General features: G+C 50.5%; 1 protein-coding gene across 1 annotated transcript in view; it reads left to right on the forward strand.

Moving 5' to 3' along the window:
- The window catches only part of Lrrk1 (leucine rich repeat kinase 1), a 93,027-nt gene that overhangs the window by 47,186 nt on the left and 31,043 nt on the right, over positions 1-14,798 (forward strand). Inside the window, exons 11-19 of the mRNA XM_041652534.1 lie at positions 1,089-1,165; positions 4,094-4,223; positions 4,886-4,998; positions 5,388-5,602; positions 7,885-8,049; positions 8,590-8,762; positions 9,729-9,849; positions 10,187-10,346; positions 11,846-12,122. Coding sequence (XP_041508468.1) covers positions 1,089-1,165; positions 4,094-4,223; positions 4,886-4,998; positions 5,388-5,602; positions 7,885-8,049; positions 8,590-8,762; positions 9,729-9,849; positions 10,187-10,346; positions 11,846-12,122 — 1,431 coding nt within the window. The remainder of the gene's footprint in view (positions 1-1,088; positions 1,166-4,093; positions 4,224-4,885; positions 4,999-5,387; positions 5,603-7,884; positions 8,050-8,589; positions 8,763-9,728; positions 9,850-10,186; positions 10,347-11,845; positions 12,123-14,798) is intronic.

The raw sequence follows: 14,798 nt of genomic DNA on the forward strand, positions 1-14,798 counted from the left end.
GGGCAATTTCATGCTACATGTTTAGCACACCTGAGCTTTAACTGTGACATAGCTCTGAGGTCAGGTCTGGAATGTTCTCCTTTCGATACACTACACTACACTGGTGTTCACACGGCCAGGCTTTGGATTTAAACTTTTGGATGGAGAAATTACTGTGTGACCTTTCCTGGTGAGAAATGACCAAACATCTTTCCTCCACATGGGACACTGATAACAGACCACAGAAGCAATCCTACCCAAGTAACAATGTCGGGGCTACTTTGGGGACCCTAGGTGACTCAGCAGCACTGTCTCACCCCAAGCATAGGTATCACCTCCCGAAAGCTGCATCCTGCCCACCTTACAGGTAGCTCCATCAAAGAGTCTCCTCTTCCACGGCAGCTGTGACTCATTATACGATCTGTGAGAGTTGGGGCTTGTGAAGGGTATGACTCTCCCAAGCTTCCTGTGTCTTAGAAGTTTCTTCCCTCCAGGAGGGATTGTTCCTGTTCGGTGGAAGTAGGTACATACACAACAGAGTCTCAATATGCATTCCAGATTCCAAAATCCTGAGATAGGGACTTCAGGGGACATCGTGCAGCCCGTGAGCGGGGCCTTCCATCTGCTTCTTACCCACTTCAGCCTAGACTAGAAGCCTATAAATCCTTACCAACTAATAAATCCAACTATAAATCCAACCATTAATGTATTCAAAAGTGGAATAAAAGGTGAAAGGTTGAAGACAGCCCTGGAGAGAGCAGGCCCTTGGGGTCGTTGACTGGAGGTTACCCTGTATCTCAGCAGAGCGCACACCCAAAGGCAGCTTCCTTGGGGACAGTAGACAGTGGACAGTGTGCAGCCAACAGAATGCCTCCTACAGAAGTGCTTGCACCTGCTTGAAGCTGGAAAGTCTGAGAATGTGAGACTAATGGTCGTCGCAGTTAGATGATCCTTTCCAATTGCTCCTACTAGAAGACCCCCGAACTCCCTCATAGAACCTTCCAGAATGCCACACACCATGGTTCTGTGTTATATAGTCAGAGCTAATAGACTCCACCTTGTTGACATGCTGACCTCAAGTTTCTGAGGATTCTTTTCCCCCTCCACAGAAACGAAGATGGGCTTAAAACAAAGCGGATCTCCCTGTTCACCACCAGAGGGCGACAGCGTTCTGGACCTGAGTCAGGTGTGTGCTGGGCTGGTGAAACCGTGGGATCCTAGAGTTGAGGCAAGGCAGGGTAGCCTTGTATCCCTGTCAGATGCTGGGATTTTCCTTCCCTTTCCCAGTTGGAATGTCAAAGGTCTGCCAGGAAGTAAATGATGTTAACATGTTCTTTGGGTGCGTGCCTGCAGCCCTGCCTCCCCACTTGGAGCCCAAGCCATGCTAATAGCTAGCTATCTACTGCATACAGAAAGCTGCCCTAAACTACAGGCACAAGGGTCTCAGTCCTCATGGGAGATAGGCAACGCCATCTGCGTTGCATATGAGGAAACCAAGGCTCCCTGTGTACCTCAGTCATCACAAACCAGTGGCTAATACAATAGATGCTTCTTCCCTCCTCTCTGTTCTAGGGGCTGGAAGCCATTTCAGGGCGCACCCGTGGTCGTGTAAGGGAATCAGGCTTTCTACCTTGCTAACTGCCAGAATGCCACACACCTGCTGAATCTGCTGCCGTCACCAGACAGCCAGGAGACAGATACAGAGACCTGTTGCCATGCTAATAGGGAAATACAGTTTATGAATTTTCATAATTGGGCCTTTCTGTTTTATGTTCTTCTGCTTTGGAGTATAGGACCCAAAACTTTGGGCATGCTGGGCAAGCACCCTGCCACTAAGCCATCCCTTGGTCCAGCTGGTCCCTTTTCAAATGAAGGCCCCTCAGCCTCGGGACATTGAGTACAGACAGAAGGGTTTCACTTGGAAAGAAAGAGAAATGAATACCATATTCTCCCTAGTGCCAAGTGGGACAATGGACAAGACCATAGGCTGGGAACAGTCTTGGCCACTTGAGTGACTTGCTGGAGGCCACTTGTGTGCTCTGCCTTCTGTTCAAGCATGTGAGATCCTTTTGGGGACCAAGGCGATGGCACTGGAAGGTAGACCAGTTGCTTAGTGGGGCTAGGCCCAGTCTGTAGAAACTGCTGCGTAGGAAGGTCAGGCTGCACAGTGAGAAGTCACCAGAGTGACCTGGTAGCCAGATGAGAAGGCCACAGCTTCAGAGACCTGCTGGCAGGAGGCATCGTGGCACTGAGAGATGACAAAGGCCTCCTGGGTTTTCAATTGCATCTGGAATTGTGAGGGCCACCCGTGAGTGAAGTGTAGGCAAGATGCCCTTGCCGGCCCTGTTCCCTAGTAGGGTTCTTCTCTCAGGGCAGTTGACCTGGGGTAAAGAATTATCTATAAAAGACAGCTTGTTTGTGGCTGGACAGTTAGCTTCCAGGGAGGTTTCCTTACATCCGTGCAGTCCTATTTGTGCAGATGCCGTGTCCAAAAATAATTTGGATGACCGTTTTTACGGTAAAATTCAGACGTGTGGAGTCATAAATTATTAATGAATAAATAGCAGTTCATAAATACCTCTAGCTGTGTTCTCCCAACCTAGTTTCCACAGTTTTTAGCACTTGGCTGGGGGTGTGACAGGTGCTGCCGGCCCGAGCTGTGGCTCCTTATTCCCCTCATCCGTCATTTAAGGAGCCTTCATAAACACCAGGCTCGGCCGGCCCCATAGCCAGCTGCTCAGGGTTCCCTCCAGTTCCCTCCATGGGCAAAAAAGCACACCTTTCCCCTGCTAGATGCCCTCCAGGAAAATGTGAAGCCATTTCATCTAAAGGGGAAAGAAAGCGCTTTTGAACATCTTTCTACAGGACGAAGGGTAGAACAAAGTCTCCTTGGCAAGCTTGTTGCAACATTGTTTCCACAGCTGCAGTGAATCCTGCCCACAGTGCAGCAAGCTGGGTAGGGTTTTCTTAACGTTGGTCTTAGAGTCTGGCATCGTCTCCCCCAGAATGTTCTCTGAGGCCAGGTTACCTCATGGTCATCAGTTCTGCTGCTCCATGCATGGAGAGATGCCCGTGCTGAGGGAAGTAGTGGTATCTAGGTAACTGAACACGATTTCAGCCTCACACAAGAATGTTGTGCCTTCTCTATCCGCTACATCTGTGTGGCTGGCAGTCCCACCAGGGAGCTTTAAGACAGCGTGAGCATCTTGGATTCCCTGCTTCCCAGTGGGATATCCTGTCCGTTCTCCCTGCTTGTGGGGGTAGGGGATGGGGAGAGGAGAAAGGTTCCTCAGAGATCCTGCTGTAGTCTAAACCCCTGAATCTCATTAATGTGTTTCCAAGCTTTGTGTGAGATTCTTGCTCTGCACAAAGCCTCGGGTGCTGTGGAAACAGCAAATGTGACGTGATCTTAATGGTAATCTCATAATTAGCCTCATGAATGAACTTACTTGAATACTAAAGAGTTGACTGGTATTCCAGAGAGTAACATCTTAAGCAACAGTTACAAAAGAAAAAAAAAAAAACTTGCCTCGCAATGTGTTTCTTTGTTGATTAGCTTTTTCTTTCATTGAAGAGCTAATGCTGTATATTTTAAAACAAAATGAGGATTTAGCTTTCTAGTAAGTTCTTCTCTAGAAGTGACTATGAGTATGTGTGGCATACACACATATATGTGTGTAGTGTGCCTGTAACACTCACGTGATGGGTTAGTACACGTGTGTATATCTGCAGATATTTTCTGTCACAGTAACAAGCCCCTTTAGGGACATAGTTCTGCACCTGGCTTTTCCAATTCCCCAGAAGTCATCGCTTTACATACATGTAACCTGCACCGTGCTTTGTAATCATTGGGCATTATCTATTGTTTAGCAAATCCCCTGCAGACTTTAACAATGGCGGATAGGCCACTCTCCTTTCTCTATGCTATTGCAAGCAACATGTCACTGAGGGTCCCTGTCCTTACGTCTTTGTCACGTATGCACACAGGATGGCTGTAGAATTAGAACTGGTAGGTCAAAGAGATGAGCTCTGTGGGTTTCCCAGCATGCTCTGTGGACATGGCAGTTGTCTAGGACAGCTCAGAAGCATGGCGTCTTTTGACTTTCATTGGCAGCGTGCATGCTGGAGTTCCCAGCTTTCCTGAGTGAATCTTTGGAGGTCCTTTGTCTGAATGAGAATCATCTGGACGCAGTCCCTCCGTCGGTCTGCCTGCTGAAGAACTTATCAGAGCTCTACTTGGGCAAGTAAGTGCGTGTTGAGGGCAGGTGCAGCCGGGTGAAGAAGTCCTTGCTCACAGTGCGAGGGTCCAGGCAGCAGGGGGACCATCCGCTGTTCACAGTGCGAGGGACCAGGCAGCAGGGGGACCATCCGCTTACTGAGAAGCCTAGCCCAGCTTTCCGGTTGGGTGTGATGTGGAAAGTGTAGGCAGGAAGATGAGTGGCCACAGTTTGTTGCTTGGCCGGGGGACAGTGAAGAGGAGATCTGTGTCCCTGACCCCTTTATGCACTGAACTTCACTGCGTACCGGCTCCTGTCAGGGGATTAAGCAGCAGATAAAACTTGAGCGCTGTAGAAAGTGTTGCATTACGGTTGAAAATGAAGAGCCTTTACAAGAGGAAGTAGCGACCATCTTGATGGTAGTGTCCTTAGTAAAAGAGAGAGTAGTTGTGGGCGGGGACTCAGTTTGAAGCTGTAGAGACTCACAGGAGACAGAACTGAGGTTCCCACTGCTGATGCAGGGGTGTAACGGGCTTAGTGTCTAAATGGAATATAGGAATAAGGCCCAAGGCACACGGCTTGGAATAGAACTCAGCAACGGCCCCTGCAGACCGTGGAGGGCTGTAAAAGCTGTAGGCCCGTGTGTTCACGTGTGTGTTTGTTCTCTCACCGTGACTTGTCTGCTACAGCAATCCTGGCCTCCGAGAGCTCCCTCCTGAGTTGGGCCAGCTGGGAAACCTCTGGCAACTGGACATTGAAGATCTGAACATCAGCAATGTGCCTGCCGAGGTCAGGAAAGAAGGTAGGGCCTCCTCCTGTTCTGATCACTGCGTTGGAAAGATGACTCAGGTTCCCTTGGTAGATTTGAAGGATGGAGCTAGTGGGAACCAACTCCAGCCTCAGAGTTTGGGAAGAGGCTATGACACTGGCCCCAACACAGTAGCCACCAGCAGTGATAAGACTGGGAATGGCTAGGTAGGAAAGTATGCCAACCAGGGCAGCAAGGGCATTGTCCCTCACTCCTGACTGTCACACTTAATGCTGGGGATAATTATTATCATTCCTCCCTGCCCCAGATTCCACACCTTCCCTTGGACCACATAGAAATTAGGATGGAATCGGGCCTCCTGAGAACTGTGAGTTCATCCCTGTCGTGTGTCATCTAAAGTCCCCTCCTCTGATTTCTCACAGGCCCCAAAGCCACACTCTCCTTCCTGCGTGCCCAGCTGCGCAAAGCCGAGAAGTGTAAGCTAATGAAGATGATCCTCGTGGGCCCCCCACGCCAGGGCAAGTCCACCCTCCTGGAGATCTTACAGACCGGGAAGGCCCCTCAGGTAGCACACAGCGAGGCCACCATCAGGACCACCAAGTGGGAACTCCAGAGACCAGCAGGCTCCAAAGCCAAGGTGAAGGATGGTGGACATGAAGTGGCTGGGAGGGCGCTCCCTGTGGGCTGTTTTCCATCCCCACCCCACCCCCATACCCTGGGCACTCTGAGTCCAAGACCCAAGATGTTCTATGCTTCTCTGCGCCAGCTCTTGCCAAGAGTGACAGATCAGTTCTTTCCATGACCTTGTAGTTTTTCTAGCGTAATGAAGTTAAGGCTCTGGGCCAGTGGTTCTTGACCCTGCCTGTCCGCTGGATTCCCCTGTGGGGCTCTTAATGAGCCCATGCTTGGACTTCAGCTGGCCTCTGCGACTAGATTGAAACAGACTAGGGTGGGGCTCCCCTTGGGCTAAGAGCAAAATACCACGGCAGACAGTGAGGTGCACCTCAGCATCTTTCAGCGCCCTTAAAAGGAGGCTGACAAGGTACGCCTGGAGCCAATGCCCTGTCCTCCCTGATTCCTGCTTCCATTTAAGCTCTGGGAAAGTTCCATCAAATACCCTGTTTAAAATGGATTCTTCACCAGCTCGTTCGTCATCCTCACTTCCGTCCAGGACCAAGCGGGTGGACATCAACTTTTCTTTGAACCTTTTGAAGCAGAAAAGAACCTGTGGGATCTCTGCCTGGTGCTGGTGTTAGTTGTGTCTATGTGCTGTGACCAAAATGCGAAGTAACTGTCAGAGATGACTTAGAAGAGCGCTCATGGCTTTGGCTCTGGGTCCCACAGGGCTCATTCCACAGTTGCTGGGCCCCTTCTGTTGAGCCGAGCATCATGACAGTTGATGTGTGTGAGGAGAACAGGTGTTCACTTCGTGGGGGACAGGAAGTGGCCAGGATAATACACTCCCGAGGACCTGCCTCCAGGGACCTACTTCCCCTATCTAAGTCTCCCCTCCCTAGGTCTCTAGGATGTCCTAAGACTTCACCAGGGCACCAAGTATTCAAGACATAAGCCTCAGCAGACATTTCTGATTCAAACCGTAAGAGCACCCCATCCATAGAACGCACATAAAGTGGTTTTGCCCTGAGCGCGAACAGTGTCCTCCTCATCTGCTGTGTTTGTGTTTCTGCCTAGCTGTGCTGACTCAAGGACCCAAGGTGGAGAAAGGCTTACAGGATAGAAAGCGGAGAGGCTGTGTCCAAGCCCCGCACAATGAGAGCTAAGTCTGATGGCAGAGTTTTTCCACATAAAACCCTCTTCCAAATCAGGGAAATCCAGTTTGAGAACTGCAGCCTCCCGAGGGTGTAAGCGAACACACTCGGAGCTGGTGCTCCTAGAACAGGACCCTTAGGGCTAGAAGAAGTGCACGTCAGCGGGGCAGCTTGTGATGACCATTGCAAGGCCATGAGTTCAGTCCCAAGCACCAAAAGTAAATAAAAATCAGAGCAGGGTCCTGCCTGTTGGGCTCAGAACTCTGAGATAATGAATACCAGGCCCACTCAGAACAGACAGGGAGGGACTCTGACTCACGTCTGAAGGCTCTCAAAATTAACCCGAATTTTCTGCAGTCCCCTTGGCTTTGCTGTTTTGAGGATGACTCAGTCACTCTTGCTCCCAGCTGTTCTTCAGCGGATGGGTGCCCAGGCTCGAGGGGTGGAGAGCACGAAACCACCTTCATTCGAAAGCCACTGCAGCTCTTGTGAGCACCGAGGCCCATCCCGCCCTGCCCTGTGCAGCTGACCTTCAGCTGGCTGAGAACAGCTGTCTGCTTTCATCTTTATACAAAACCAGCTCAGCACGCTGTCTATGTCCTGGAGGCCAAATGCTGCCTCGTGGAAATGCCTGCTGACTACAGCTAACTGCAGCCTCGGCTTCCAGGCCAGCCCTGAGCTCACGCAGTAATAGAGAAACTGCTTCCACGGTCTTCCTGGCAGCCCCGTTCCTGTTGTTGGATTCTCACGTCAGGGGGGTTTCCCAGCCTTGTTGGTGGCCGCTAACCTTTGACCTACACAATTTCAGGGATGCCTCCTCCATTTGGCCCTTGCTCAGAGAGGGTGGGAGCAAAGTGGGGGCCCTCCTGCCACCAGATGTCTCCCAACTGTAGAGAGCCTAAGAGAACCAACACAACAGGCCATAATCTCCCTGGATGCCCACTCTGTTAGCAGCAAAGAGAAGCCCCCAGAAAATACCTTTGGGCCACTTTTCCCTCCCCAAGATTGCTAATTTAGACACACTGGAGTCTGGAACTTTTCCATGACCACGTCTTTTCCAGATTCATTCCAAATTGTAAATTTTCTTGTGGTCTGTTCACCCCATGGGTCACTCAAATGCCTCCCCTTCTGTGTCTTGTTGCTCAAGTAGGTTGAGTCCGTGGAGTTCAACGTCTGGGACATTGGGGGTCCTGCCAGCATGGCCACCGTCAACCAGTGCTTCTTCACGGACAAGGCCCTGTATGTGGTGGTCTGGAACCTGGCACTGGGGGAGGAAGCCGTGGCCAACCTCCAGTTCTGGCTGCTCAACATCGAGGTGAGGAGCCCCCCCCCCCCCATCTTGGCCTTCTAGTGCTCAGAACCCAGCACCCCAGGGTTCTGGTGTGAATTAAATATAAAGAGATGGTGCAAGGGAGAAACACTATTCTTACTGAAGGGCTCTCCCAGAGGGTCCCAAATCACAGCCTTGTTTGATTTTCACACAGAGAACTAAGAGGCCTCCTGGGCCTTATGGCCCCGTGTTCTTGTTATTTTTTTATTTATCTGAAACCTAATAGCCCCATGCATGCAAGGCAGGCAGCACTGCCTCCCAGGGTAATGGTGCCACTGGCCTGGCAGTGGTCCCTCAGGTGGTTAGAAGGAGCAGACATCCCTCTTCATGGGCTAAACTGCATGGAGTGGGCCATAGGGCATCTCAGTTCATAACTGGCCCATAACTTTCAAGGCCACAGGATGGCGGCTGAGTGTGGGCCACTAACGTCCAGGGTTGGCACATTTGCATACTGAGGAAACTGTTTCCTACTCTTTATCTGGGGGGGGGGGGCACTGGACTCAGCTGTGGGATTCTCTGTTACAGGCCAAGGCCCCAAATGCCGTTGTGCTAGTGGTTGGAACACACCTGGACCTAATCGAAGCCAAATTCCGAGTGGAGAGGATAGCGACGCTGCGGGCCTATGTGCTGGCCCTCTGCCGCTCGCCGTCAGGCTCCAGAGCCACGGGCTTCCCAGACATCACGTTCAAACACTTGCAGTGAGTGTCGCCTGCCTCTGGCTTGCTGCTGCCCCCACCACGTGTGCTCTGTTCACTAAGACCCCAAGTTGCCTGGTGTCTGTCCTGGGGATGAGCCAGGCTCCTCTGGACAGGGGGTGGTGCCCAGAGCAGGGCATGGTCCCCTAGATGAGTAGGGACGGAGCCTCGAGACACCAAACCTGTGCATCCTTTCTGGGGTCTCCTCTCCTCAAGGCCAGTACCAAGAGCACACAGCTCCCATGGGACGAAGGGACATGACAGTATTTTCAGATCACTGATGGAGGACAGATAGCCCAGGCCTTGCACTAGACCCAAGTAGATCAGAGAGCAGCGGTTAAGTCTGAAAGTAGCTGCGGGAGTGTGAAGGGGGGCAGGCTTGGTGCAGCCAAGACTAGCCACTCTGGGGTGTCACTCAGTTTACCTCTTGTCCGTAGCCATCACATTGTCAAGCCTAAGGTACTCATTTTTCAGGACTGTGAATCTGAGGCTTAGTTAAGAAAACGAGGCTCCCTGATCAGAGTAGAACGTGCGTTGGTGTGGCTACTCTAGGATCCCCTCACTCCGGGAGGGACGGCGTGGGTACAGGTGTTGTTCAGGTCAGGATGGCCCGTCAATCTGCCTCAGAATGCAGTAGCCGGATTTGGGGGACTCCTGGTATGCCCCAAGAAAGATTTGGAAGGGTTTTTAATACCAGGAGTTCTGGCTGGTTCAGTTCACACACCCTTAGGAGTCCCAGTACCTCACTCTTCCTCTGTGAACCCAGCATATTGGGAAGACAGACTCAGGTGACATATTGTAAGACCTCCACATAGGGCTATACACAGAGCAAATCCCCAAGAACCTTCCTGGTCTCTCTTTAATGACTCGTCAGCATTTGGGACAAACCTCCAGGGAAACAGGGATGCTACATGCCCCAAGCAAAGAAGTGGTATGTTGATTAAACCCCCAATATCTTTGCACTCACAGTGAGATCTCCTGCAAGAACCTGGAAGGGCAGGAGGGGCTGCGGCAACTGATTTTCCACGTCACGTGCAACATGAAGGATGTGGGCAGCACTATTGGCTGTCAGAAACTCGCCGGCAGGCTGGTACATATCCCCTCATTCAGTTAGACTAGAGGCTCCCATTTCCCGCTACAGTCACTTGCTGTAAGGCATATATATGTCTGTATTTAAAGCCAGGAGTTCCAGGTGGAAGCAGGGCAGGGTCATTGGCTGATCACAATAGTCCTGGCATTACTAAGTCTGTTGTCACCATGCTCTGACTCCATTTTACTGTTCTCATCCTGTTAAAACAAACAAACAACAAAAAAAAAAAACCCCATGTCCTCTGGCCCTAGAACCAGACAGTGGGGTGGTGGGGAGTGTCCATATAGACAGCATCCCTTGGACCTGAGGGCCTCAGCCTTGCCCTGCCTGCACCCAGATCCCCAGGAGCTACATCAGCCTACAGGAGGCCGTGCTGGCCGAGCAGCAACGCCGCAGTCTGGGAGATGAAGTTCAGTATCTGACGGACAGGCAGCTGGAGCAGCTGGTGGAGCAGACGCCCGGCAATGACATCAAAGACTACGAGGACCTGCAGTCCGGTAAGCCAGGGCCATTGGTATGGGGGAACCTGAAGGCCAGGCAGAAGTCCAAAGCCCGTGAGTGGGGTAGGGTGAGGCCCCTATGAGACTTCTGTATGTCACGGCCCCACCTGTACCCTCAGCACAGCAGGCCGGCACTCTGTGTTCCCTCGCCTTCAGGCTTCCTCCCTCCACTTCTCCTTGCTGCCACGCCCTCCCGCTGTCCTCCCCCTTCTTTCCTCGGACAGGGAGCATGGCAGCTGCTCTGCAGAGGATACATACAGGGACAACCTCTGTGTCACCATCCTCCAGGACATCAGTCCAGGGAAACAGCGCGGTTAAACAATTACAGCCATGGTGCTTAGCATCTGAAAGGTCACCACAAGTAGTGCCTAGGAAGATAGGAAACCATTGCTTGTGGAGAAGTAACAGGACCAGGTCGCTGCTGCCTCTGCTCACATTGTCATCAATGAAGCCGTCAATAACTGTTGATTGTTTCGGATACACTTCTGTTTTTTTTACCATTTCAGTTCCTTTCCTTTGTTGTGTTTAAAATACCCTGACCCCAAGCAGCCTAGGGGAGGAAGGGGTTTACTTGTCTTACAGTCGCTGAGAAGAAATCAAAGCAGGAACTCTGGCAGCTAATCACATTGCACGTACAGTCAAGGGGAGAGAGAAACAAAGGGACCCCTGCTCCTTGGCTGCTCAGTTTCTTGCTAGCTTTCTCCATTTCTTTACTATTTTAAGACTCCCTGTCTAGAGAATGGTGCTGCCCACAATGGGCTAGGTCAATTAATAATCGAGACAATCTCCCACAGACACACCCGTAGGCCTAGGGATGATCTAGATCTTTCCTCAGCTGAGACTCTCCCAGGTGAGTCTCGGCTGTATCGAGGTAACAATAAGAACTAGCCAGCACATATACCTCATTAATTATTTAACATGTATTACTGATGGGTTAGCTCATGCAGTGGCCGCTTGTTCATGCCTAACGTTGCTAAGCTAAGGCCGCGTTCTCTCTATAAATCAGTCTTGTACTTAGACGCACTAGGCACTCCCTTAGCCCTGTGCTTGAGGGTCATTTTAGACAGTAAAATTGCTCCAGATGCACAAAATTTAAACGTGGCGACAGATAGATCATAGGATGGGCATTCACCGCATGAGAGAGCTCAGATAGGAACACAGAAGACAACTCGCATTTTTCACAGTTCAGCATGTGTCTGCGCATAACTATAAAAGAACTTCACGTGTTTTTGGGGGACTTCATAGGTAAATACCATCAAGTGGTGAAAGTCACAGGTACTTAATCTGATAACAAGGGTTACTTGTAGTTGCTTGACCCTCAATCAACTCAGGACACTGGTAAGCAGCACAGTGTGTCACCAGGCTCCAGCTGCCCACCCTGTCTGATGAGCCTGGAATGCCAGAAGTATTGGTTTCTTCCTGGGAACAGGGTCATCACTGAGTCCCTTCTGGTCTCTGTGTGATTCTGACCCAGCTTCCTCCCTCCCTGCCTGCAGCCATCAGCTTCCTCATAGAAACAGGAGCCCTGCTGCACTTCCCAGACACGAGCCACGGCCTGAGGAACCTCTACTTCCTGGACCCCATCTGGCTGTCCGAATGCCTGCAGAGGATCTTCAACATCAAGGGCTCACGGTCGGTGGCGAAGAATGGGGTGATCCGAGCAGAGGACCTCAGGATGCTGCTGGTGGGGACAGGCTTCACACAGCAGACTGAGGAGCAATACTTCCAATTCCTGGCCAAGTTTGAAATTGCCCTTCCTGTTGCCAATGACAGGTGAGGCCATAGCCCGGCATATGCTAAAGAAAGGAATGGGGTCCAAGGACACTGATGCCCAGGGCTACCACCACCAGGATAGCTACCTCCAGGGGATGGCCAGGTGCTTAGCCTGGGTCAGCAGGAGGATAGACACAGCAGGCGCCACGTTGACCACCCCATATCTGTGCCAAGGCTACTGTTTCCAGGCAGTTGGAAGGAATCTACTTATTGAAAGGGGTTAGTTCTCCTTGGGGCAGTTCTCCTTGGGGCAGCCGTTGGCTTGGTAATGCGATGAGTAAGGACATTCCATGACGTGGACACACGTGTCAGTTATCTGGCCTCAGAACGTACTTGCAAGTCCACTAAGGTTGACTGGTTAGACAGGCTCAGGCCTGGGCCTCCACAACGCTGCCTCCTGGAAGGCTGGAGTAATACTTGGAAGCATGCCCAAGACCTCTGCTTTCTCTCCTCTACTGCCTCATCTCGCTGGGCACATCATCCGCACCACCCCAAATTCTTCTCCACGCCCCTAACGTCTGCTTCAGTCCACCCCTCCACCGTGGGACTCTACCACCTCCCAAGTGCTATCTTCTGCTTCTCCTGGGGACATCTACAGTAGTCTCCCCTCATCCAGGGTTTCACTTTCTATAGATTCCCTCCCCAGTGTCTAGCTGCAGTGAGGAGATGCAGAACAGAAATGCCATAAACAGTTCCTTCCTTTTAAATGCTACAACACTCCCCGCAGCATAGGGAAATCACTCACCGTCCCACTCTGACCCACCTGGACATGGTCGTCCTTATCCAGTGTATCCATACCGCATCTTCTGCCCCTGATAAGTAGCCCCCTTGAGTATGAACTCAACTATCCTGACATGGCTCTGCTTAAGTTTAATCCCCCATTGTATTTACGAAAGGCCCAAAGCACAAAGGTAGTGATGCTGGAAACTTATGACAACATGTTTTAATTGTTCTCTGCTATTCCATTATAGACTGTCTCTCATTACTTCAGGTAATAGTCTCTTTCTTGAAGTCCATTTTGTCTGATTTTAAAATAACCACGTACCAGCTTTGGAGGTCTGTTAGCTTTTAGCTACAGCTGTCTGCTTTATTACAAATTGGTCTGAGTATGTATATCACAATGAATACCTTATTGCCAATGAATCGCCTAACCTGATGCTCTCTGTCTTAAATAGGAAAACTTAGTTCATCTACACGAAGTGATTAGCTTCTGAGTTGGATTTAAGTAGCTTGCCATTTGCTTCCTATTTGTACCATTTAGTTTGTGCCCTTGTTCATTTTGTTCGCCTTCTGAGTTAGTCGCATTTTGATCTCTTTATTCATTCCCTGTATTCTCGGTGTGGTCCTCAGTGGTTCTGCTAAGTATTAGAATGTACATCCTTACTAGTGTGTTGATGCTTTCTTCCCATGGTCACCTGCGTTACTCCATGTCAACACTCATCCTCCTGAACATGAGAACTGCCAATGCCCCAAACCCTGAAATAGGACCCCTGAGAGGGCACCAAAACTCTGGTGGCTACCCAGGCTCCACTGATGTCCTTGGTTGGTTCATCCACTTCCTGGCTTTGATAGCAGCAGGGAGTATCCCAAACCCATGAACCCTTATGGTGAACCTGCCCTAGAACACATCATCACTCCGTGCTCCAACTCCAGAGCCTTACGGTGGTGCCATACAGTGGGGAGCTGGCTTGACGGTCCCTGGGCAGCCATTCTAGAGATTCTGTTGGTGTAAATCAGCCGTCCACAGAAACAGCCCTCCTTTACACTTGGCCATAACAGAGTTGAGGGGAGGAGTGCAAAACCTACTTGCTTCATTTGTATGCAGTCATGAGCAGAGTCCTAAAGATAAAAACCTCAAAAAACAGATTCAAGGTCTGTCTCATGGTCCCTTATTCCATATCATTGCCATTGGCCAATAAAAGCTCAAGGTTGGGCCACCTGTCAGTGATCTAACAATATTCTGGTTTTATCATTTATCAGTGAATTAGAGGAGTAAGGATATACTAGCATTCAGTAAGAGTATCTTGTGTGTGTGTGTGTGTGTGTGTGTGTGTGTGTGTGTGATTCTACCTATATGGTTGAACAATAAAAATCAGCCAGATTACTGCCAAGTCCAAGGAAGTTTCTGCACAGCAAGGTGACAGACTGCCAGAGAATGAGCCCCAGCTACCTTTAATCTCCCCTGCAGAATAACAACAATATCATTACCTACTGCTATTATCCTTGCTGTCAGGAGTAAATAGATTATAGTGCATAGAACAGTGTCTCTTACACGCAGGAGCTCCGGAGAGAGTAGGGATCAGCAGCACTGCTCTTACTGTTTGGTCATGTTATGTCCTGTGTCCCATGTGTCTGGATCCGCACAAAGCTCTGAGTAGCAGAACATTTTCCATCCTAGCACAGACCTCATTTCCCTTGTGCCTGAGGTGAGTTCCAGCTCCTTACACCCTAGGCTTCCGTGAGTCAACAATGCAGCTATGGTCTTGGAATCCATACAGACACAGATGCTCCTTTGGGACCTGGGTCTTCCACCTGTAGCCCATGAACCCCCACCCCCACCCCTGCCAAGTCCTTCAGAAACTCGGGATTGATGAGCTTCCAAGGCCTGTCTTTTCCAGCACTTTCATTTCCTGCTGGCAGAAATGCCTTAGCTCTTACCATCTCTGGAAGGCCCCA

This window comes from Microtus oregoni, unplaced genomic scaffold, assembly GCF_018167655.1.
Source record: "Microtus oregoni isolate MIOR12 unplaced genomic scaffold, Mior012 000000F_ref0000247, whole genome shotgun sequence".
In the NCBI taxonomy this organism is placed as follows: Eukaryota; Metazoa; Chordata; class Mammalia; order Rodentia; family Cricetidae; genus Microtus; species Microtus oregoni.